At 38.5% G+C, this 25749-nt stretch overlaps 1 protein-coding gene across 1 annotated transcript in view; it reads right to left on the bottom strand.

Moving 5' to 3' along the window:
• Positions 1-25749, bottom strand: part of LOC135088061 (GTPase-activating protein skywalker) — a 116419-nt gene that overhangs the window by 60947 nt on the left and 29723 nt on the right. Inside the window, exon 4 of the mRNA XM_063982947.1 lies at positions 4856-5060. Within this exon, the coding sequence (XP_063839017.1) occupies positions 4856-5060 (205 nt within the window). The remainder of the gene's footprint in view (positions 1-4855; positions 5061-25749) is intronic.

Consider the following 25749-nt stretch of genomic DNA (forward strand, 5'->3'; position numbering starts at 1 on the left):
ATCAGCAATCTATATTATTTCGGTCACGTAATACATTATTACTAATTCAGATTTGTATTGCTAAGAAATTTCTCAAAAATGTAAAATTCCAATAAGAAGATGATGATGAAAAATAAGTTGGTGAAGTAAGCAAGAAATGTTCGCAGGAGTTCGTAAAATAAGTAAATAGGTCATCAAGATAAATTGAGCCTAGTTGCATGTCGTCATTCAACCATGACAATACAATTGGATGTCACGTGTGCTTCTGAATGGCAGCTGTAGGCGGCTAATGTGCAATAAGGGATGATAAATGGAGCACGAAGATGTGGCACGCTAGCGAGGACTCAAAATTAATGCCCAGTTTTCATAAATTAACAAATCCTCATTGTGTGGATTTTAACAACCATAATGTGGCTGAATCGCGTTGTAAGTTAATTTAATAGTCATATCAATTTAGTCGTGATAAGCGTGAGATTAGTCTTATTACAATGTCGTAGGACCTAATTGGAACCAATAAGAACTGTAAACGATGATTGCATTTCTGAGTAACAAAAATAACTTGTCACAGCACCGAATGCTGCCCAATCCGAGTCATTTGCGTTCGTTTTAAACTGTGATTCACTAGCCTTTATTATTAGTGCATTAATTCTTAGCCTCGCATGTGTGATATCATGCACTATCTCGTGACAATGCGCTGGACCTCAGCATGGAAATCGCTCGGCCTTGTTGCCGTGTCAAGACACAAACCAGTCATTCTGGCGAGTAATAAAATAAGATCTGTTACGTGACGGTGATAATGTTTACCGATTTGATTCATTGGCCAGCTTTTCACGTTTGTAAAATAAAACCGCTGAAAACGATAATATTAAAAGTAGATGAACCAAACCCGAAGAATTCAATTTACAAATTCAGCAATCTCGATCCTTCAGACTTATGGAAAAGGGATATTGAAACGAACGCGGATAAATAAGAATTGGTGGTAATAAAAAGGTATAAAAAGTTCTTTACGACGGCAAAACCCTCTCGAAATGCGGAGAGGTGATACAAAGGTAAAGGGAGGTCGGAGATTCGCAGAAATTGGGTAAACGGCACGCGATACCGATACACATCTATAACCGTGCCTCCGAGAGGCTTGTACCAATAAAAGTGGTACTAAGACTTGAGCAGAGTCAATTTCATTTCAATTAACTATAATTTGACAAAAGATATTCCAACAAAAAATGAAAGACCCTTACCAAACTTAAGAACGAAAACATCAGAGGTACAAAACATAATAAGACGTCAAAAGTTGTAAAACACAATCCCGATAAGAGTCACCGAGACTCAGCCCGCATCACATTTCAACTCCGGTGTGAGTTCAAATAGGAAAACTGCGCTATCAACGTATCCCGCCGCGGAAGAGGAAACTTGCCGCTCCAATGCGCGTTCAACACAACAACATGTAATGGACGTTTTATTCGAGCTTTTTGCGGCGCCCTTTGACCTTTGCCGTAATCAACTTTTACATAGCTTCCATTCAAACCGTGATTGACTAAAAAACTTTGGATAAAAACTAGTGTGATGGATGGTAAACAAACAAGTACTCAAACAACCCATTCTAAGATAAATGAATAAAAGATAGAACAAGCCCACTCTAAAGGTTTGCAAAAGCAAATTGTGTTATCAGTAATTGCTGATAAGCACTAGTTGTTTTTAATGGTTAGATAACAGGCGACCAGCTGAACGTAGATTCCATGACGGTCATGAAAGTTGTAGCGTGATGTGAGGACCCAATGAGTGTTGGCAGCTTCTAGATCAATACGCCGAGGGAGTTTCAACTGGCGGTTCGCCAACCACTAAAACACAGGCCCAAGTTTATGTCGACGATGCGAGAGGCGCGTTGTTTTCAAGCGAAAACTCGGGGCCGTGAGGCGTGAACTCTTCGCTTTGAACCGGCTGGAACCGCTGTCCGGGTGCAGTGTCACGGCCACTCTCTGTTGCCACCGACAATAATAAGCCCGGCGACATTGACACACGACTAGTCGATAGCAAAAACAATGTTCGACACGACCAAGCCCGAACGCTTCCAACGACGCACGTGAGCTGAACGCACGTCATCAACTATTTCAGTACCATAATAAAGCACTTGAAAGATCCATGAGCACTATTTTATCCGAATATGGTGGTCAAATATTTGTTTTTAAGTAACTTGTCGACGAAATCTCCAGAGCAGTGAAGTTGCAAAAGTCCCAATGAAAATTAATTGTTGTCTACTACGTTTCCCAAGATAGCCTATTGTTTAGATGCATAACAATACATATCAATTCAGCGGTTTACGAGGGAGATGACATAACACAATCTGTTTACGACCGTGTTAACGTTTGGAAATGTGACGTATAACACTAATGGAAGATGAATTTGTGATAGCAAGACAAAAGGCGTTCGCCTTGAACATTCTCACAGTTCATTTAAATATTGGCCGTACAAAAATAAAGGCACAATAGCTCGACTACGGGAGGAAATTGTCACTTCTAAGTATCCGGCTACCAAATTGCTACTTGGGCCGAGTGCCGCCACTTCGCTAGCCATCATTCACGTCCAGACGGGCCAGTTCAGTGATACATCGTTCAGGTTATTTTCCTTTTACTGTCTGCAAGTTCTATTTAAAAACAACCTTGATAACAATACGAGTAGATGAGCAGAGTGCTTTCGCTATTGACAATAAATACGTCTGGTCGCATTCCAGCCAATTATGAAAACGTGCGACAGAGGAAGTGAGACGTACGGAATTGACAGCACGTCCGACGCAATGCAAATCTGTGGCGTGCCGGCGACGTCCATTTGTCGTGTAATCAGGACGACCCGGTCAGATCGCATCGGCCGTTCCATACCTTGTCACGAGGTGGGAGAGTTCAATTTAGATTGTGGTGACATTAATCTGGGATACGGTGGGAACGCAGCGAATATCGGGTTGTATTACAAGGGAATACAGTGGTGTGTCGGCTGCATCTAGAAGCGGTAACTGAGATACAGGCGAGAGACAGCCTCGGCAATTTGCCTATTGCTGCGTTCAATTATCGCCCCCCGCACTCATTACTGAATTAAGGCGAGAGCGACTGTAAATTTTGTGACGCCTCTGTTGGAAGGATGCTTATGTAACCGGTTGTTACCTGACTGAGCTGACAAAAGTTGCATTCAATAACACAAATGAATCATTTGTGTCGATACATAAATAAGGATATTTTTAGCAAACTTGAAAGAAATTATACGAGTATATTGATCTTATGGCTTATATTAAAATATTTTTCGACGCGAATGACAACCAATAAAGTGGTGGCTACGGTCGGGAATCGTTCATAAATCGAGCAAACCACAGCAATAAAATTAATGGCTCATTCGATCGTCACTAACTTTATCGATAATAATATCGAGTATGTTTTTAGTTCTACAGCTTGTTTATTGTGGAAAAAAGAATAGAAATGGAAACATCCAAGATATTTTGAACTCGTGACAAAAGTGCCAATTATGAATGAACCACCTAAATGTAAAATAACAGTTGATAAGATAATCGCTGAAATTATGTGGGGCCAATAATTTGTTCAATTTATGTGATATACACAAACATTAATAAATTCTTGGTATTCATTTTTCAGTTTCATTTATGGCAAAACAAGGTGTTAACCAAAAGATCGTCGTCCGATACAGAAGTACGGAATTGGCCATGTTGCACTACCACCCTTTTTCACATAGCTGCTATACTGGAAGACCACGTAGCAAAAATCTTTCAAGGAGATCGTACTCGCTATTCTGCCTCATGCTGCAGCAGTCGTAACTGCTTTAAGGCAGTTGTCCCCAGACAGCCTGGTGATACAAATACCAGTGTAACACTCACCAGGCATGAAGTGCAGCAGCGCGGCGGCGATCGGGTACAAGCTCGGGCTGTACGTGATGTCGGGACACGCATAGCCACGGTAATACTATCTATACAGTATTCCAACTCGGCCATATTTTTTAAATAAATGTCAAGAGCCGAGCGGTACGTCACAGTATGACAACATGCGATAGGGCTGCCCACCTGCAGACCCTATGTTCATTACATCTGCCATACATAATTTCTATCTAGTTTTGTGAATGTATTTTGTTTGTAATTTTTTATTTTATTTTATTTTGACAAACAAAATACTTCGTGAATTAAATAGGATAAAAATGCATGTTGTTTTGTGATTAGTAGATTTAATTAAAAAAAAATATATTTGTGTTAAGATTTAGTAACAAATTTTATAAAGCGATCGGCATACAATTTATATGCATATATTAACGTGGGCTAGTGTCGGCTTATAAACCCATTTACCTAACACCCTGTATAAATAGGTATGTACTTGTAACTATTTTTAGAAAAAAAAAGAGCGCTTACTGTTTAAAAAACAACACATCGTCCGTTTATTACTGTGGCACATTCGCGACACCCCCGACTTTTGCATGTCGAGCGCATACCGAGATTTGAATTTCGAAGGAAAGCTCGCGTTTCGTCCGTTTATATGAAGTTACAATACTGTATGATAGTATTACCGTGGCATAGCCCAGCACGGACACCACGCGGTCGGCCACCGCACGCCCCTTGCGGGTCAGGTGGTACCCGAGGCAGTGGTCGCCTCCACGAGAGACATCATGATCGGATATAAACACCAGTGTAACACTCACCAGGCATGAAGTGCAGGAGCGCGGCGGTGATCGGGTACAAGCTGGGGCTGTACGTGATGTCGGGACACGCATAGCCCAGCACGGACACCACGCGGTCGGCCACCGCGCGCCCCTTGCGGGTCAGGTGGTACCCGAGGCAGTGGTCGCCTCCACGAGAGACATCATGATCGGATACAAACACCAGTGTAACACTCACCAGGCATGAAGTGCAGGAGCGCGGCGGTGATCGGGTACAAGCTGGGGCTGTACGTGATGTCGGGACACGCATAGCCCAGCACGGACACCACGCGGTCGGCCACCGCACGCCCCTTGCGGGTCAGGTGGTACCCGAGGCAGTGGGTCGCCTCCACGAACGGAGGCAGCATGATCGGCTTGTCGGGCAGCTCCACTGTGCCGAAAACCTGTGGACAAGTAACAATTGGTCAGTATTTATTTAAAACAAGTTACATAGCATTTCCCAATATTAATTATAACTATTGACGGTGTTACAAAAATCAGTTTTGGTTTTACCGTGCACCGCTCTGATTCGACATCAGACTCAATCATTCAGAGCATAAAGTTAAATATTTTACTGCGCGCGAGTACCACTCCGGCCGATCATTATGATGACGGTACGGTCATTTATTTAAGTATTTTCTAAACTCTCGTTCCTATCACTGTTCTACAACCAGGATCTACAGCTTGACCATATCCACCATCAGGTAATTTGGTCTCTACAGGAGCACGACCCTCTCTAAACCCATTGTATTTTATATCATTATCATTCAACCACAGAACATCCACTGACAGTGGAGCTCAAAGGCCAAAACCAATGATTGGCCGGTTGGAACGCCATCATATCAGTCTGCCAAATTAGGGATGAATAATCTCAAAGAGTGCTATTTAGATTCAACATTATAAGCAAACCTAATTATTGTTCACTTCATATTATAGTAGAATACAGACAGCTATTTTTACCATGTTTATCAAGTTACTTCATAATACCAGTGTGAATTGGATTGACTTACTATTAACTAGCTAGTTTTTTTATCAAAACTGTTTTAACCTACAACCTCGTCAGTTTTATCTGTATATAAATAGAAATTAACGCATTATAACAATGTTTTGTTTCTAGAATTTGCTCTTTGTCACATACTAGTTTTTAAAGTCCTCTTCGAGAAAGTTCCTTCTATCTTCAATGTTTATAAATTGCAGCCGCTTCGAATGCTATGCTTTGTTTAAATCCCATGTTCTACTTACTACCAAAAAGTGCTTACACCAATAAAGATATCTGTCTGATCTATTTCAGTGTATTCTTTAGGCTAAAGCACTCAACTCTCAGCGGATGTTATTGAGACATAAAATTCTGCAGTCTGATCAGTTATATGCGAATTGATACAGTTAACACATAGATTTGTTATACCAATCTCCTGTTGCGGGCGAGTACAGTGCACATAAAACTATGCTTGATCCTTAGGTCGTTATAGTAAGGAACAAATTGGGATACGACTGCAGTGATTTTATCGGGGCCGACTGTACAATCCGGCGTGATTATCCACTTTGAGGCAAGGCCGTCGGCCATGCTAGTCTAGTCATACGAATTTATACATTTTGTCTACGTGTGTACTAACTACGTTATGTGACTATACTACATTGCCAGTACTGCCACTGCCAACCGACTTCCTTTGAACGTAATGACAGACGGAGTACCTACATAGAAACCGTCTGTTTTCCAATTGTACGAGTATGATATCAAAAAAGGGTGTTCGGATCGTAATTTCTATGCTGCTTTACTCAAAATAAAGTGAATAAAGATTCGCGGACCTAATAAGCAAACTTTTTGTGGCAACAATCCACCATTTTACATCATAAAAATAACAATTTACCTGACGAGCCATGACTGGAATTGGAATAGCTGATATGATCCGATTATACGCCATCCCGCTTTAAATTCAAATTTCAATTAAGACTGCACAGCGTGAAACCACTATCAAATTATATTTGCATTGCAAATACAATTTACTTAAAATTGTATTGGCAAAAGTTATCATCCCGAGTGATTGTGTGAAAATGTAGTACAATACAAATCCAAATACCAAACCCATACAGGAACAAATATTCTTATCTTACACGAATGTGGGAGTCGGCGTAACACAAAGGTTGATAACGATAGACATAGCTGCGCCCGCGTCTTTTTGACCGCCGAAAACTGCGGGGCAACGACCTAATCCGCCATCTCCGTCTCTATGACAAATAAATACCACCAACGAGCATTTTTCAAGTCGTGTCACAAAAAATCCCGAGCTGGCAAATGCCGGGCACGCTCTATATTTAGATATCGGCACAGCTCGCGAATTCGCAAAGATAATATTGGGATTAGGAATAAGCTCATCTAATCCAGAACGCGATAATTTTAGAATAGAATACGGTGTCGTACATCTTAGTGCTCTAGTTATAATGTAAACTGTAAACAAACATCAACGTTGAAGACTAGTCGGCGGCGGATCTTACAATATGTCAACATGGTAGCTACTTGAGTGATTTGAAACCGCAATAATATTAGCAAAAATATTAATCTCTCCAAAAGCTGGATAAATTAAAATGGTAATCATTCTTAATTATTAAAATATGCTGTAAAGTTTGGTTGTCTTTAAGTCGTTAAGTCGTCTTAACTTTTACTCAAAAGTCAAGCAAATCAAATTATTTGACAAAAGGTATTAATATTCAATTCAAATAAAAAGCTAGTAACCTCAGTAACAATGCTACGCCTACGCTTAAGTTCTGGAAAAGTTAATACGTACGGGTGCTCTACCTAAATACTGAAATGCATAAAACAGAAAGTTCACTCAAGTAGAGTGCTTAGGTAAGTAAGTATTACTAATGGAAGTTTTCCAGCGTTCCGGGCAACTTTGAGAAGTCCACATGAATAATTTACTACCTGCTTGTGTCAATGTTTCGCAAGCTTTGTATGGACTATAGTAGGTTTTGTTGTACAAAACAAACGTATGTGTAAACCCCAAGGTCATGTTGGTAGCTTATAGTAATACAACTTATGTATTCTATGACAGTAATTCACGTTTTACATTCATACTCCGTTCAATAAATGCAAAAAAAACAGGTGTATTTCGTTTAAACCGCCGAGCTATGTTGATAATCTCTTGCCTTTGCTAATTATGGGAAACGAACAATTTCTCAAGTAAAAAGTTAGGAAAAAACATATTTATGTATTTGGATAGAAATCTAATGATATAAGTAATTGATCGTGTGAAGGGATTTCTGTGACAGACAGAAGATAATAAGTAGGTAAGTGGACGAAGCCATGGACAAGGTAGTATAGCAATATAGCCCATCCATTTGAAGTGCCAGATAAGTACTGTTATCGTCACTGTTGCGATTGTTTAACATATTCTTCAGAAATGTAGTGTTATCTTAGTCCACTGCTGACTTTCTCACAAACTTTTAATCGTAAGTCATCATCAGTAGTTTCCACAATTTTTTTGCCGCAATCATAGTCTTTCTCAAATGAAGCAGCAAGTTTTTTTGCTAAGCCTGTTTTTATAACATACTGGCTTCTTTTTTGTACGCAGAAAAACGGACATACTTCGAAACATTTCTTTAAGATAGATTGTAACTCAAGTGTTTACGCAACTAAGTAAAGGAAATCAAACATCTTACAATTTGAAAGTCCTGAATTGGAAATACTAAATGAAAATAATACGTTCGGGTGTTTATCCGTGTCATGGAAAGATTTTGGGAAAAAAGGCAGCGATTCAAACGAATCTTTTTCAAAGAATAAAGCAGACATTACAAAAGACTTCGGACGAATAAAGGCTCTTGTAGCCTATCAAAAAATATCTGAAAAATATGAACACAATCAGCACATTGTCGTTGAAACCCCGGGTCGCTCCCGTTGTATTACCCCGCTTATTATTCGCGACGCGTACGCATCGTCCGGGCCCCTTGAATAATGAATTCCGTCGAGTGCGTCGGTCAATTTTTTGCAGACTACTCGTAGCTCCGCGAGTTGGTTGGCCTCAGCTCTAATGAAGTAAATTAATGGTACTCGATACAGTTGAAATATTAGTAATGTACCATAACGATAATCTTTGGTACAAGTTCCGCTTTGCAAAGAACACCGCGGTTGTTCAATCAATTTAATTAAAAAATTCCATTAAAAATCCTTAGAATGTCGTCAATAGCGATTTAGCGAGCTAATAAATTACGCATTGAGTGGAATTGGATTCGTTTGGAAAAGCAGATCGCGTGCGCGTCTTGTCGGCAAAAAAGTTTGAATTTCCATAACTCGATTAATTGCAAGCGTACAAAAAGCCAGCGATCGTCCATGGCGGTTCGCGTGCGTGCCACGCCCCCAGCGTGCGCGCTCCGGGCGTCCTTCTCGCTGTCAAGGCCAACTACGGATCTTCTGCAAATATTAGCTCGCATAAACTAAGCTAGATTCCACAGGTTGAAAGAGTAGAGTAGAGGTCCCAGTAAAGAACCTTGGGGCACACCCAAACGAATTGAGCTTCAGAACAGTTATTTAATTATTATTTGTTTCTAGCTGGTATGGCTCATGTAAAGCATCATAATTTTTCTTGTTGAATTACGAATAGGTATATATTTTGTGAACGACAATATCGAACGCTTTTGACAAATCTCTAAGTTAAGTAGAGATCATCCGCAGCGGTTTTAGCGCGCACGCGGCGTCCTTCGCTCAGTCAAGGCCGCCCACGCGCACGCAACCTGTATCCCAGAGCTTTGTTTATCTCCGAACCAGTTTTCTTTAGGTTGGTTAGGATTTTTTGCTCACTGATCGACATCGAGATTAAATATGTTACAGCCGGTTTTGAATACGCCTTCTTTTAGAGATTTTACTGTTCCTGTCGAGTTCAAGACTCAAGTGTTGAAATCGTGGCTTGCAGTTTTAAAACACAAAACGTATAGTCACGAATAGACTAATAAGATCAGTTGCCGATAATAGCGTACAGATTTACTACCGCAGTAATTCAGTAGAAAAAACACGCGAAAAACAAACTGTAAAATTCAAAGATAACAGATCAGTGATTCTTGGCAATTGTTCTCACGCGTCCAATAACAATATCTACGAGTGTAAATATAAACATTGAAGTATGTATCGTGATGCGCTACGATTGAGGGCGAAGTTCGGACACGCGTGGGCGCACAATTTACTCCAACTAGCTAATAAAAATTATGTGGCGTGCACGACAGTAAATAGTCATGTAATAAATAAGCATAAGCTAAAACATTTTCTTTTCAAGTGTTTATCGTTATTGTTCAGATAATAATAAACGTATCAAGGATAATTAGTACCTAGCTGTAGTATTATTGGTGTCTAATTAATTTAACTGCACGCGTAATGATAAAGGCCTGATCACAATTAAGTTACATGAGGAAATTGGAGACTCATCTCGTCTACAACAATACAGATAATGTACAGTGAGACCTAATACAATTCGCACAGACATCTATTGTTGAAAAGCCGAAACACGTGAAACAAATGGAAGATTATACAGGAGGTTGACAATGGGCACGTGCGTGGGCGACGCGCTAACGTTTAATTAGCGCGGACACAACCCCAACGCGACCTCTAGCCACCGACAATCAACGCTTAATTGAATAAAGTGGACCGACGGACGAATCGCGAATTTGATGCGGCTCTTGCACGTCTTACCAATTGAAATCCAACAGACTTTATTAACAGGATTTGCTGAAACCCCAACAACAAAAGCTTATGAATATGCAAATGAACTCTGAGAATAATGCAAAAGTTTTCCTACATGCCACTGGATAAATAAATATGCGGCTGCTGTTATTCCCGCGAATAAGATCGATGATACTATTTTCGGCAGAGCAAATCCACAAGGCAGATTCCGTCGGAAATAACTCCGTGTTTTACCATCACACAGTGCGCGACTGTAAATCTTTCGCGGTTGCGAGTCGATTGTGAAAAACACTTGTGTTATCTCGCTGCCTAGATACTCGCGTTTGTTCAAGAACGGGCGCTCTTAGCAACTATGTTTTGGTGAGACAATGGGAACATGATTTTAGGGAATATGTTTTTGAGAGTCCGTGCATTTGTTAAATTAATGAGTTCAAGGTGACAGTAAAGTCGGATAACAGCGTTTAGGGCCGTTTCTTCTTCAATTCAAGACTGGAAACAGAAAATTATGTAACCAACAGGAAAAGTCTTTCCTACTTTTGATATCAAAGATTTTTTTCACAATTTACTGAGATAAAACCTAGCGAATGAGGCAGCCAGAACATTAGTCAAGAAAAAAAAATGTAATCAATTAATATGAAATTGTGAGCATTGTTTGAGAAAGTAACTAATAAGAAGTAGAAAACAGATTTAACTGAATTCAAATGTTATCACGTAAATGCAATATTAATAAACATCTCGACTCTTGAGTAGAATATTCAAGACAAATTGAAAAATAAACATTGCGATCTCGAGTAGAATATTCAAGACAAATATTCTTAGGCAAATTCCGCTGCTCCATTTCGATAGCCACGACACAAGACATAAGGCAGCTCTCGTATAGCTAATGTGTTTGTCTTAGAAGACAATTTCCGTATCACTGGCTCGCCTATAAACAGTGTTGAGGAGCTCATCTGATAACCCCGAGGCTTGTTTTGCTGCACCTACTGTGATTGATAACTTGATATTAACAGCCTCAGGGTTATCGCGAATGCAACCATCTCTTACGAATATACTGTTTGCATAAGATTATTTTTAAACTTTATTAATGGAATGATATTATTATATTTTTGTCGGTCACGAGATTAGCAAACAGATTATTTTTACGATTCCGGCAACGTGTGGAGTTTTATCGGTCACACATGAATATTTTTATGGATTATTATTTTAATAAACTTCCGAAAGACAAGGAATAAAACGAGCAGAGCGGCACGTTTGTAATACACAGTAAAACTTTAATAGTCGCACATTGCCATACTGCATTACGAATAATTTTCTACGTCATTTATATTAAAAAAAATGTATATCATATCACTATCACAGATAGTAGAAAGTACAGATTTATACCTCGTGGTCTGATGGAATCTGACAGACCTGATTCGTATATTTTGATTGATCTGATTTATGATACTAATAACGTATGCCTTTGTCCAGATCGTCGATTGCAGATAGGCGGTGCGCAATGGCAGGCCGATAACGCTTGAAAATAGATCGACCTAATAAGAGGAACGTAGGTCCGCTGCGCTTGCGCAATGCCACGGACGTGAATGTGCTGCTAGGATGGAGTGTTACACAATGTGCGGCTTAGTACAGACGACAACTCATCAAGCTATACTGTGGCTTCTTAGGACTTGCTTTTTTGCATTTATAGTATGCTGTGTGATATACTGCCGACTGTACCATACGATTTCTTAGAAAGATCAGATTAAGTGGAAGCTTATCTGACATATAAATTAAATGGAGCATATTAGATTAATGAAGATGTACTTATAAGCGAAAATTCCAAAGAAGGAAGACAAATGTTTATCCCCCATGGGTTACCCAGTAAATTCTGCATGAATGAGTGGTCAAATATATCTTTTATATCTTCAATATAGGACTATCTCTCACACAAATCCCATCTCCTAACTAACGAAACTTTTTCAATAACTTTTACTATGTGATATTCAGTACACGAAGTTGATACGATGCCAGATTTACGAGTCCAAAGAGGAATAACCACGTCTATCTTCCTCTCGTTAGTTATAAAGGGAGTAAACACTGTCACGTGTCCGTTAATTAGTCCCGAGCGGAGGGTCTCGTATAAATCAGAGGGACATCAACACATAACTCCTGATAACTTGATAACTCAAAACCGACCCCGCCGGGTTCGGGGACCGCCAACTCAATTAAACAATAATTGAGATCTACTCGCTCTTCGCGATATATTCATAAATTTACAGTTGTCACACATATAATTTAATCACAAATATACATTTTTGTTACAAAATAACACCTATTATTATCAGAAACTAACGGCTGCCTGCGACTGACGCGTGGATCCCTTTTTATCCCCTTAGGGGTCGAATTTTGCAAAATCCCGTCTTAGTGACCACCTACGTTCTAAAAGAAACCCCAATGTAAAAGAGACTCCTAGCACTTGTAGCACAACTTGTTGTTTCTGAGATTTCGTGATGAGTGAGAGTGAGTCAGTCAGTGACCTTTCGCTTAAATGACGAGATCCTTAAAATGAACTCAAGTCGCTGACATAGTCCAATTGATTAGCATGCTGCAGTGGCAATGGTCAGGACTCAGGGCACATAATACGCGGAACTGACGGCCGATGGGGTAGCAAGGATCAGGAGTGGAGGCCACGCATCAGAAAGCGCAGCGTAGGACGTCTACCCACACCGACGTCTTCATAAAGGTAACAGGAAGGCGCTGGATGTAGGCCTCTACCAACCGGGCAATATGGAAGTAATTAGGGGAGGCCTATGTTCAGCAGTGGACGTCCTATGGCTGAAATGATGACTGTGTTTGTTTCCTTCATGTTCTGTTGACTGTACATGACGTAGACTTTCTAGAAAACAAGCGATAATACAAAGAAATTATCGACTCGATGTTGTTATTTATTATTATTGTAAAGTGTTTTTAATGCGAGTTTTCATTGGCGATAGATAACGAAGTAGGTACCTAAATAGGTAGCGTATGTTATTGTAATTATTTACTACAGCAAATAGGTTTTGATTAAAATTATACATGAGTCCGTATAATAACGGATGTCCTCAGATTACAGATATGAAGGAACACTATAATAACATACAAAAGCATTATAAAAAGGCTTGTACAGTCGCGGAATGAAAAGGTTCGTCACCTTAGTGTCGGTTTTCGCTTGCACTAGCCTAGGTACTATAAGAGTCAAACCTGCCAACATAACAGTGCAAGAAACAGTGCTGCTAACATTTAAATAAATATGACGTTTGCTAACGAATAAGGTTTTGCTTGTTTATTTTTCTATCCCATCAGTGCAATGCAATGATGACATTGACCAATTGACAATAGTTTTTTTTATTTAATAGAAATAATAATGGCAGGTTGAACCAACAAGAAGGTTTTAGTTTATCAATCATAATAATCTTCTTGACAAGATAAATCGTCAAACAACTGATCTGAATAATTTTGAACTTTACTGACGAACAGTTAAAGATTATTTTCTCTAACTCGAGATTATTCTGTAACATAGTTTCAAAAGGTAATGTGCTCGCGATTCGTTGAAGGAATCAATCTGAAAACTGACGAACCTTTTCATTCCGTGACTGTACATCGATTCCGACGGTCGATGATTATTACCTTCAAACCGTATGAATAGTTGTTCAGGGACATTAATAGCCGTTTGGTTTACAAATGTTTTACATTAATGACCTGGTCCTTGGGTCTGTTTCACTTCAGAGCTAAATTTCCCATTACTCTGTAAAATCTTAGTTCATATAACTGAGTTTGTTATGAGAGCAATTCCAAAAGTCAATAATTTTAACAACGGGGAAGCTTTTGGCTGCATCTCACCTGATGGAAAGTGATGATCAGGGGACGTAGTGTGAGTTTAAGTCAAACGCATTCGATATCGACTGCATTAAAAAATATATGTAGATTTTAGTTCTTGAATGTTTCCGCTAGGAGCGCTGTACAATCTGTCATACATTTAATGTAATTTTTTTACGCAGTCAATATCGAATGGTCAAGGCCCATCCTTCATATTAACATTACTGTTGGGTATTTTTGCGACTGGCTCTTTCGATCAAACTTTTAATTTGTTTCCAACCTATCCAATTATTTTGTAGCTTTAATTACAATTTACAAGTTATTTTGATGCAATATTAACCGGCGCAGTGTGCATTACGTAATTGCACCGCGATAACGTCGCGATAAGAATGCATGCACATTGTTTCGAACGTGATCGCAATAATATACCATTGGATAATATTGGCCTAGGTCGGCGAAAATATTTACGATTTTTTGTTCCACCGATAGCGTTGACCTGCGAAAACACGCGTGATATGTTATTGCGCCTCAAACATTGTAAAAGATCAATGAAATGTTTGTGTTTATGAAGTAAAATATTAAATAACGTAGTTATAAACAGAAAAGTCAATCTGTAATAACGCAGTGTAGTAACGGAAAACGCAGCGTGTGACGTCCATCCACAACGTGGACCGTCGACATCATAAAGGTAGCAGGAAGGCGCAGGCCGCTACCAATCGGTCAACATGGAAATCATTGGGGGAGGCCTATGTTCAGTAGTGGACGTCCTATGGCTGAAATGATGATGATAATGAACCTGCAATGGTCAGGTCGCCAGTTCGCGTTTACCGCCCTGTTCACGTCCATACTACTCCATACGAACGTACCTACACTTTTTACAAGGATATGGAAGATTTCACAAATTTATGCCAACAATTCCCCCTTATTAATAAAAAGTTATGCCTAGGATGAACTCTGGATTAAAATGACATTTCCATACTAAATGACAACTTAAGTCAGAGTTCAACTTTTATTAATAAGGCCCATACAGTATTGGAGAAACATCTTGAGTAAGGTAAGAAGCTAGCTATAGACTAAAGGGTATGGTAGAATTTGATTGTCTGATAAATATTAATTTCGAAGGCCACGTAATGCGTCAATTTTTCTTTTCAAACAAAACATCTTTGGCATATGTAACGCCCCTGGGTCTGCGGGTGTCTATGGGCGACGGTAATCACTTACCATCAGGTGATCCGTCTGCTCGTTTGCCTCCTATCACATAAAAAAAAAAAAAAAAAAAATATGTAGTAGATTAATTTGGAGACAATATTACAAACGTAAGATCGCAGTTAAAGATAACTAAAGATAAATGCAGCTTATCTATTCAAGGCAAAAACAGAACAAGCAAATACGGAATATTGATCACATAGATAACTATTGCATTGATTTATCAATAGCGCCGTTGATTGTATAATTGTTTTTACCGGTATCATATACCTACCTAAATTCAAAAGAACGTCAAATCTAAATACATGATAGTATACTTATAAAAGTAACAGTCATCATGTTTTTCTTTGCTTATCTCAGATTTTAAACGACACGTTCACACAGTTTTATGTAATTCACTGGACCGCATAGAAAAAGGGTCGGTTAGAAAATGTTTAATATCTTCAAAAGTAACCGACAAAGCTCTTTGAAATAAGGACTAAACTAATTCAAGCTTTTTCTTTGCGGTCCAGTGTATATGGAGTAACCTAAGCTTTCAGAAAATAGTTAGGTTTCCACAAAAACTGCGACAAACCGTAGCCGGAATATTGTCAAAGGTGTTTTTGCAAACTGTCTACCACCACCATATTAACCTCCTCACTTTTGAAACGAAGCCCTAAGGCGATATTAAATTAAAGACAATACTTTCCATCGGTAGATAGAGTACAGACGACAAGTACGACAACACATCAAGCTATAAAGTATAAACCCTCTGGCATCTTATGTAGTTAAACGGGACTATTCCCACCTCTCGTTCCCACCGCTGCAACTCTTGTGTAGCCAGGATCTACAGCTTGACCGCCAATAAAAACCCAACCAGTGAAGGTCAAGTTTGTCCCAGGGGAAAGTTAAACTGTCATTGGACCCGCAACGAAATTAATCAGAAGAACATAGGAGTTCGAAGTTGTTATGTAGTTGGGATATATGCCATTTTGCTACAAAATGTAGAGTCTAATGTGCTTCAGCGTACATGTAGAGACGAGGTCACGTGAGCAGGTGCAAGCGCAATCATTAATCGAGTATCGTAAAGCGATTAGCCAGCGTTTGATCCGCGATTAGGCCCTAGAAGCGATATTAAATCATAGCATCTCAAAGACAACCACTTTCTATCAGCAAACTTTATCAGCGGTAGAGTACACGTAAAGACGTCACGTGAGCAGGTGCAAGTCATTAATCGAGTATCGTAAAGCGATTAGGCACCGTTTGATCTGCGGTTCTCGTGATCTAGCTAAATACAAAGGCGGTCTAACTTAATTACTTGTAGACTTTAGGATAAATGGTTGTATAGGACATTTATAACATTTAAAGATAATACGAAGAAGTAAGAGCGGTGAAAATGAAAATAATTTCCACGCATGAAACGGAATATGAATATTGAATTCATCAATTAGTCAAAGTTAAAATTAAAACTTTTATTCAGTGCTTATGCCCTTTCCAGGGCGCTTATACACGCCCCAAATATAGCTTGCCTTACCATTGTGTTACATAATATTTTTGAAATAGAACGTGAGCCACATATAAAATTAATTTCACGTGATTTTTTCTCATCTAGTTAGGTTATTTATTGAACACATTCAGTAATAAAACAAACATAATGATAAAGCTTCGAACTTAATCAACCTAAACAGAAATGTAAACTATGAAACTAGAAAATCCAAATTCAAATCAGAAATATTCGAACATCTGACTGCTAAGACAAAACATTTAACCGGCAAAAATACGGGCTCACGTGCTCTGAGGCCGATTAATCCAGTTATTGCGTAAACCGTTTAGCCGCCTTTTAATCCGCCTGCGGATACATGTGTCCTCGCCTTTATGACATTTTGACACTGGTAATGCCATTTATTGAAGCGACAATATCCGAATGGTCTCGGGGTCGGGTCGGATCCGAGGCACGCGGGTGGAATCCACCCTAGCGCCGCTGGTCAGGTCCAAGTAATTCCTGCGCGATCGCTTTAACCTAACCGCAGATTAAAACCAGTGTGGCAAATCCTTTACGGTAAAGAAATAACACCAATGTTTTGTTATCTATAAAAGAAACTGCGATATTCAAACGTTAGGTTTAAAATTCTTAGGGCACCTTCTTCTAGGGACATCGGTAATGAACTTTAGTGACATTTTGCAATACTCGTGAAAAATTTCCAGCCACTTGCGATTTTTCATGAAACAAATAGTTGTGTTCCTTAAAAAATGAAAACAAAATGTTTGTCCATTAGTCGCATAACAACCCTAAAGGGCTTTACTAACGACAAATCGACAAGTAATCGATAGGTCAATTACCTAAAGGCCTGATATTAAAGTTAAGCCGATACTGGGTCTGCGGGTGTCTATGGGCGACGGCAATCACTTACCATCAGGTGATCCGTTTGCTCGTTTGCCTCCTATCACATAAAAAAAAAAAAAAAAAAAATACTATTTACTAAAATTAGTTGTTGTTCAAGTTATTTACTTCCAAAACATGAGAATGGCATTCCTTTAGCGTAAATATTAAGGAAATAAACTAGCTGGTATTTAGTGCGGTCCATAACTTTTCTAGATGTTAATTAATCGAAAATTTTCCACTGCTATTAGGTTTGAATATTCACAGCGTAATAGGCATTCCAGTTTAATATTCAGGCTGCACTTGCCCAATCATTTCTGCCCTGACTGCTTCATTTCTATTACATTCGGTTTATGCAAAAGAATTAGTTTTTATACAGATTTCCTAGAACAATATTAGAACAATATTTTACAGAAATAGTGGATCTCTACCATTTTGCGCGACGTAGCTATATCTATGCCTATACAAATGTTAACTTACATCTCTAACTGAAATGTCAGACATACACATAGTGTCGGAGTTGCATATTATCGAAGAAACGTCTGTCGGAGTTAAATTTTTGAGTCCCCCAGTGACTCATATCAATAAAATGCCACAGTTGACAATGAAATGATGGAGTCTAGTTTTAAGAAAACAGTTTCTTATCATTCGAATCATGCGATTGAAATTACAATAAATCTTGACAGGGTTCAGTAATGTCAACAAATACAAATCTATTAATCTACTATCCAAGGTTGGAGAACGTATGAAATCTCGCAAATGTAGGAAGTAAAACTATCGGATGTTTGTCGACTTCCTACCCAGCCGAGACACAGTCGACCCTTATTATTTAGCGTCTTTGTTACAGTTAAAAAAATCTAGGTTTTTGATAGTTTATGAGATGGCTTCGTTATAAATATCACTGAAGGTGAAACCACAGCAATAGATGTGCTTGAACTGCTTGAAGTGACTAATGAGGACTATAGCCACTTTTTGCTAAAATTGTTGTCTGCTGCTCTACGGTATTCAAGTATCTACATGCAGTATGGCAGCAATAAAAAAAATGATCTTAATATTATGAAGAGTAGACCTTATTGAAGTCTAAACCCAACGTGAAACCAAAGAATGTTATAAATAGTGAATAACCGTTCATATAAATCATAAATATTATAAGCTTCGAGCGCTATCTTAAGAAATATATAGAAGCTAAGAGCAAATCGAATAGTAAAACTAGCGCAAAGCTTCTCACACCATCTAATGTAGTATGACGTCACCGTAACAGTACCAAAACTCTGAATAAGAAATACATAGAAGCTAAGAGCAAATTCAATAGTAAAACCAACAAAAAGCTTCACACCAGCGTTTAATGTAGTTACTATGACGTCACCGTAACAGTACCAAACTCCTCGGAACAAACATCAGCTGACTGCACAAGGACGTGCTCCCTCGACCGTGCTAGCCAATTTTCATTTTCACGTGCTTTTCAGATTTTTTCCGTTTTCCAATTACCAATTTCTGGCCCATTATACTCTGTCGCCTAGCAATTCGCCGTTTGGTGCGTGGAGTTTTTGTTGCGTTGTCAAATAATCGCTAGGTGCTGTGAACTCAACACTGAACTAACTGATGAATAGTATTTACGTTGACAATTAATCGTAATAGTTTTAAATAAATAAACACCTGTGAATTTGTGTGGCATGATCACACCTAACCATTGCCAAAACTGATCGAGACGAGCGCCTTAAATGCTATCAATTTCACACATAAGCATTTCATAGAGATAGAGATAGTACGACAGATTGCTTGTAATATTTACTGTGATACAAAGAACATCACAGGGAGACTCTACATGCGATTTAGAACTATCAAAATAACGCCTTGTGAAGTCTCACTATCGGCCATTGTACTCATAATTCTCCAATATTATGAATCACAAATTATATCACCCAGTCGGACTGTAATGCCCTACTATATAATTTCGCGTGCTTCTTGTGATTTATTAATACTTATTGCTTGATAAGATTATATCAGGAAGAACCTGTAGGTACGCAGGACACACATTAGGATGAGATATTCTTGGGGTATTGAATTTGAGTGATATGATAGGATAAACAACTTTTTAGAAGATTGAACATTTCAACGCCTGCCTAAAGAATGTGGTAATCCTTATTCTTGTTACATTTCAAACGGAATTGAAGCATTAATAAAATGAGAGAGATATTCAAAAGCCAACATTACGGATGTCCGCGTGTGTAGGTGTTACGATGCCGATGCAACCAGAATCCACAACACGGTGAGGAACGAACAACAAATCGACATAGCACGTGACCACAATGCAGGAGGTGAGAACCGACCGACTATTTCGGTGCTGGCAGCAAGCCACGCGTAGCCTGTACCTATATACAGGAGTAAATGACTTGACCCTTATTTACATACGCGTAAAGAAAAATTGGATCGTGTGCGCGGAGCAATTGCGAGTCAAACCTGAAGAAAACAAACTCCTGCCGACTGCTGTACAGCATAACGCAGTAGTTTGACGACATTTTCAACTTTGCGTTATTAATTTAGAAGCGTAACATCTGGTGGCGATTGTACGTATAATCAATTATCGGCCTCTTTATAATGTTTATGGGATATTAAAATTGACGACCACAAGTTGAGCAGCGTATCTTTAGCATAGCTCGAGTATTGGCTGCGTGATGTTTACATATTTGGCATTAGTAGATGTAATTTCTATTCTAGATTTTGTCTACGTAATTTTACATGTGTACTAAAAAGAAAACAAAAGTAATTTTATAAGTCGTTAATATGATTAAATTAAAACACAAATCATACTAATAGAAAGGAGTTGTAAATGGAAGTAGATAACGTTTGACATTGATCTAATATCCGTCAGTCCGTAATCGTTGTTTGATTCATTAGTAAGACATAGAAATTGCCTAAAAAACAACTTTTATTAGATCCGATCCTATAATTTTGTAGCAACAATTATTGATGGGACAGGCAAATAACAGTTAGACTCGGGCAGTTTATCAGTATGGGGCTATGGGCATATATGGAAGTGCGCACATTACGCCGATTCGGTTTGGCAGATTCTTCATACAATTTAAAATCGGGCACAACTATCGGCCAACTAAAAATTTAAAGACTTAAAACTCATAATTTAAAGAAAATACTTAGATTACTTTATCAATCTCATAAAACATGATTCTTTACATAGCGCCATTATAATCATAAATTACTAAACCAAATATAGTCATATTTTGAATAAACATAGGTAAAATAAATGTGAAACAAGTTTTATGTAGTCGTTTCAGTTTATCCTCTTTCATAGTTCATCATAATAAATCATAGATGCGGATCTCGCTACTGGCTTCATTAGGAAATAAAACCCCCTATACGAAATCAAATTAAGCCTGAGCACCAACTTACTTTAACTTTAACAAAAGTAAAAAATCTGTCAAACTTCATACGACAAAACACAGGCTATTGATATAGTTACGGTTAAAGTAAGTTGGTGCAAAAGAAAAAAAACATTTTTGCAACACTCAATATTTACTGACAGGTACAAAGTTAAACAGAAGCTTCTAAAGAGACAAGGTATTGATATAATCATAATATTTAACATCATTAGTACGATATCTTTTGAAACCGGTGTATTGAGTACCCATCAAATATAATTGGTCTCAATTTCCATCGATATCAAGTCCAACCGACTTCATTTCCATTTATTCCCTTAAATTTTTATGAAAATGTCAAAAGCAAATGCCGCCAAATCTGGAGGGATTTAATTAGGGACGTATTTTATGAAATATCCCGTTTATTATAAAACTGTCTGTCCTCCGTCCGCCATAATCGGATTTGGCATAATGAGATTGCGGCGTGACGCAGCGGACGGACTGACGTTTGCTTTGTTATTATTTATTTACCTTTGTGGACTTATTTAATGAGATTAATTGAGACTGAATAATTGTTTAAGCCGCTTTTAGACTTGGTAATGTTTCAGCTTGTGTATCTCGCTGTGTTATTTTGTGTAGAGACTGAGCTCGGTGATGAAAATAACAGATTGTCATAGCAATGTTAATTGTTTTGATTGACACTAGTCTCATCAGCCCAACACAACTGTATAAATTGATATGACTAACCTTTTTTAAATCGGGACAATAAAAGTAAGTACTTAGCTATTTAAATTAGTCACAGAAAAATTGACATACAGGAAACTTTGAAAGTACTTGATGGAACTGGAATCTCGACAAATGAAGGAGGAGATGAAAGGATAGGTTTCTGAAAACATCTGCTAAACATTTTTTCTCTCAGGGCCGAATCAAAAAGGGACATCTCCCTTTAGAATAACATAAGCATTAAGCATACGACAATTTATGTTTTGATCTATAAATAAAAATAACGTATAATCCATATTTTTCCACTATTGAGGACGAAAAGGTGAATTTAGATTGGGACTTCACGATGTCGAGGCATCCGCTTGTAAATTGGATAAACTGTATTGTACACAATGTTTCTATGACGTAAGCGACTACACAGCGTGGAACCAACGATGAGGTTTTATTATTTTGGATATAATTTATCGCAGACGTCATTCTAAATGTTGCCACTGGAGTTTGTGACGCGTGACAGTTACTGACCCGCTCAAACTAAGATGTTGCCAGCATCATCATCATCTATTGTGTCGATGGAGGCTATTAAAATAACCATGCTCGTTTACATGACCATAAATTTAATAGTGCTTAGATAAAGTGACACATTCAGTTTCGCTATCGCGCATACAATGAGATGCGATAAGGCGGGAAAACAAGAAATCTTTTTAAGACGCTTTGGTAATAAAATATTAAGTAGGTAATTAGTCTAACAAAAGGATAACGAACCAGGAAATATTTACATTCAGTAATCCAGCAGTAGGAAATATGATTCCACCAAAAACATTTTCATGTCAAAAAGTTATCAGAACTCTTGTAGAGCCACGCTTCTAACTCTACACGCCCTAACTAAACAAACTCTACACCTCAGTCAAAACATGTGGCACAGCCGTTGCGACATCCTTTATCTGATCAACTTACTACTAGTAATGATGATCCCTGCATAATATGTCATCACACCACGGTTTCCCTACGATCAGTTCCTATTAATTTTCACACTTTATCGCCGTGAGGTCAAGGCGTGATCGTTGGCACCGCACCAGATCACATGTCAACGGCTCCTGGCGCTCGTTAGCTCTGATGGTTCGGGATACTTTCCAGTGTGATGATGATCCCTGCATGATATACTATCACAACCACGGTTTCCCTACGATCAGTTCCTATTAATTTGTACACTTTATCGCCGTGAGGTCAAGGCGTGATCGTTGGCACCGCACCAGATCACATGTCAACGGCTCCTGGCGCTCGTTAGCTCTGGTTCGGGATACTTTCCAGTGTGATGATGATCCCTGCATGATATACTATCACAACCACGGTTTCCCTACGATCAGTTCCTATTAATTTGTACACTTTATCGCCGTGAGGTCAAGGCGTGGTCGTTGGCACGGCACCAGATCACATGTCAACGGCTCCTGGCGCTCGTTAGCTCTGGTTTGGACTACTTTCGAGTGGAACTACTTCGGGATTTGGGACTCGTTAATTACGCGGAATCAGCACACTGGTGGCCATTCTTTAAGTGAATGAATGTCAGAGTACTGGGTTAAGAAATTCATTCTAGAATTAGTAATTTGCTTTATCTTTAACAACATGAGTAATTCAAAATATGCCTGCATGACTTCTTGTAAATGGAATTGACAAAAATATCTGCACAAAATTCGGTTATAAACAAAGGAAAACTCATGCAATTTATTAGGTTGATTCATAACCAAATTGTTTGTGATCTTTTCTAAGATTTCCCCGAAACATTAACAACTTAATATCGCGATGTCGTCACCTAAATAATTTCGGCGCCATCAATTGTCAATGAACTCGGAATTATTCTGAAGGTAAAAACAGATGAACGCACACTTTAATGGAAGCGCGTATTTCGGGAACGAAATTCCTGTCACTTGCACTCGCGTTGACCATTTGGCTCGGGCGCAAGACCTGGACACTTCGCGTACCTGAATCACCCAGAATTGTTCTAGATAGAAAACAGATTGGTCACTGGGAAGACATCCTGAGGATGTCCGGTGAATCATTGAGGAAAATGGCAATGGCGGTAATTGCTGAAGATCGGAAGCTTTGCTTCTGATTAAATTAGTCACAATTTTCTCCCGAAATTCAGGATTTATACTTTCCTCAATCTTAGGGAAACTCAACAACCATTTCAGATAACAATGTTTTTACAATTACCTATCTGAAAACATCTGTTAGCAATCATGCCTAATAAATCATTTATCCAAGGTGATCTTCGAAATATTTGACATTTTGTTACAACATCAAGAGCTATTTTATAGGTCTACCAGAATCTCATGGCAAACAAAAATATTGGAAAAGTGTGTTTTTCATATGGCAATTGTCTATGGTTTAATTGTCACCTGTCAAAGAAAATTATGAAATCTGTCAGCCGCTGCAAAAATTTTGTAATCTCTTCTTGACTATTTGTTATTTTTGTGAAAAAGTCGAAAAAGCTCAAACAAGTCATATTGTTTTCAATGTGAATTGTAAAATAAGGCATAATTCAAAGTCAATCTTTGATTCTAAAGCTCGTCGTCGAGTTGACAGTAAGTTGGACTGAAATGTTTTGATACTTAGTTTATTACCCAACTACGTCACAAGGAGGGTTATGTTATTTTATATTATTCTTAATAGCTGCTTTATCCGGGTTTTCAGGTATATCTCACAAATTGGTGCAGAGGAATGGTCAAAATGTTATGACCATGTAAAGAAAATTGAAAAAGATTTTATCTCTTTATCTTGATCATCTATTGAAGAACAAGAAATTGCAAGTGGAGTTCTTAGAATCGTTTTCTAGTTCTAAATGAAGGTGATAAGTTAAAAGTATGATGCATAATAAAATTAGTTACTCAAAGTAATAATACGATTTATTTATTTTTCAAGACATTTTCCAATGTTAAAAACCCGATGTATAACAACATTCTTCATACACATACCTACCTAAAATGTATATTCGTACTTCATGTTCATTAATACTAAAGTCATAAAAGTAAAAAATTAAACAGTATCAAGATCGTTTATTCCAATTTCCCCAGTATTGCTCTCAACAAAGTTTATTTTCCCTATTTGCCATGAGATTCTGGTACACCTATAATTATATTTTTTATAATCTTTTATTCCATGTATCCTTCAAAAGATAGACCGGATTAAATAGCGGAAGATCTTTCTTAGTAGCCTTTCGAAGCGTATGTTCACCAGTGTACGATGACGGTAAATCTTCGAAATATCTTAGCCAAAATCGACAGCTAAAACCAAACACGTCTTTCAGCATCTCCTCCAAATACCATAATCTCGTAACACCTAAATCCACAGATGCTAGTTGCTACAGATCCCGTGTAGAGCCGATGATCGCGTGCGCAAGGTGACCGGGCCGCGCTGACCGTGCCAATGGCTACATGTCCCGGATCAATATTCTATACCAATAGAACATGTTGCTACTGGACACAAATCAACATATCCGTTATTGAATTAAATAGTTCTAGAATATTTAATGACACGTCATGTGTAATCTCGTGAATTTCACCTGAAGCACGATCGGTGGATATTAATACCCCTTCTTTATTTTGGTTATGCTATCGTGGCATTTTCTTACAGCTGAAAGCTATTTTCCTGCTACGATACTAGGAATAGGGTAGTTGACACCACCAAGCAATATTCCGATTGAGCCATATCAGACGCTATGGGTTCATTAAATCTGACACTAGGGTCATGACCTCAGATTCAATCCACATGATATAAGAAGACTATTAGTACTATTTAGTACTAACATCACATCAACACTTATACATTTTCGTTGCAAAATCGCGTCTATCCCAACGACATAAGACACCACAGTGTTTAGCTCGAGTTGCTATCTTCCTAAAGCTTGCACTTGCGCGGGCGCAAGGTGAGCGGGCCGC

Source organism: Ostrinia nubilalis, chromosome 3 (assembly GCF_963855985.1).
Source record: "Ostrinia nubilalis chromosome 3, ilOstNubi1.1, whole genome shotgun sequence".
Classification (NCBI taxonomy): Eukaryota; Metazoa; Arthropoda; class Insecta; order Lepidoptera; family Crambidae; genus Ostrinia; species Ostrinia nubilalis.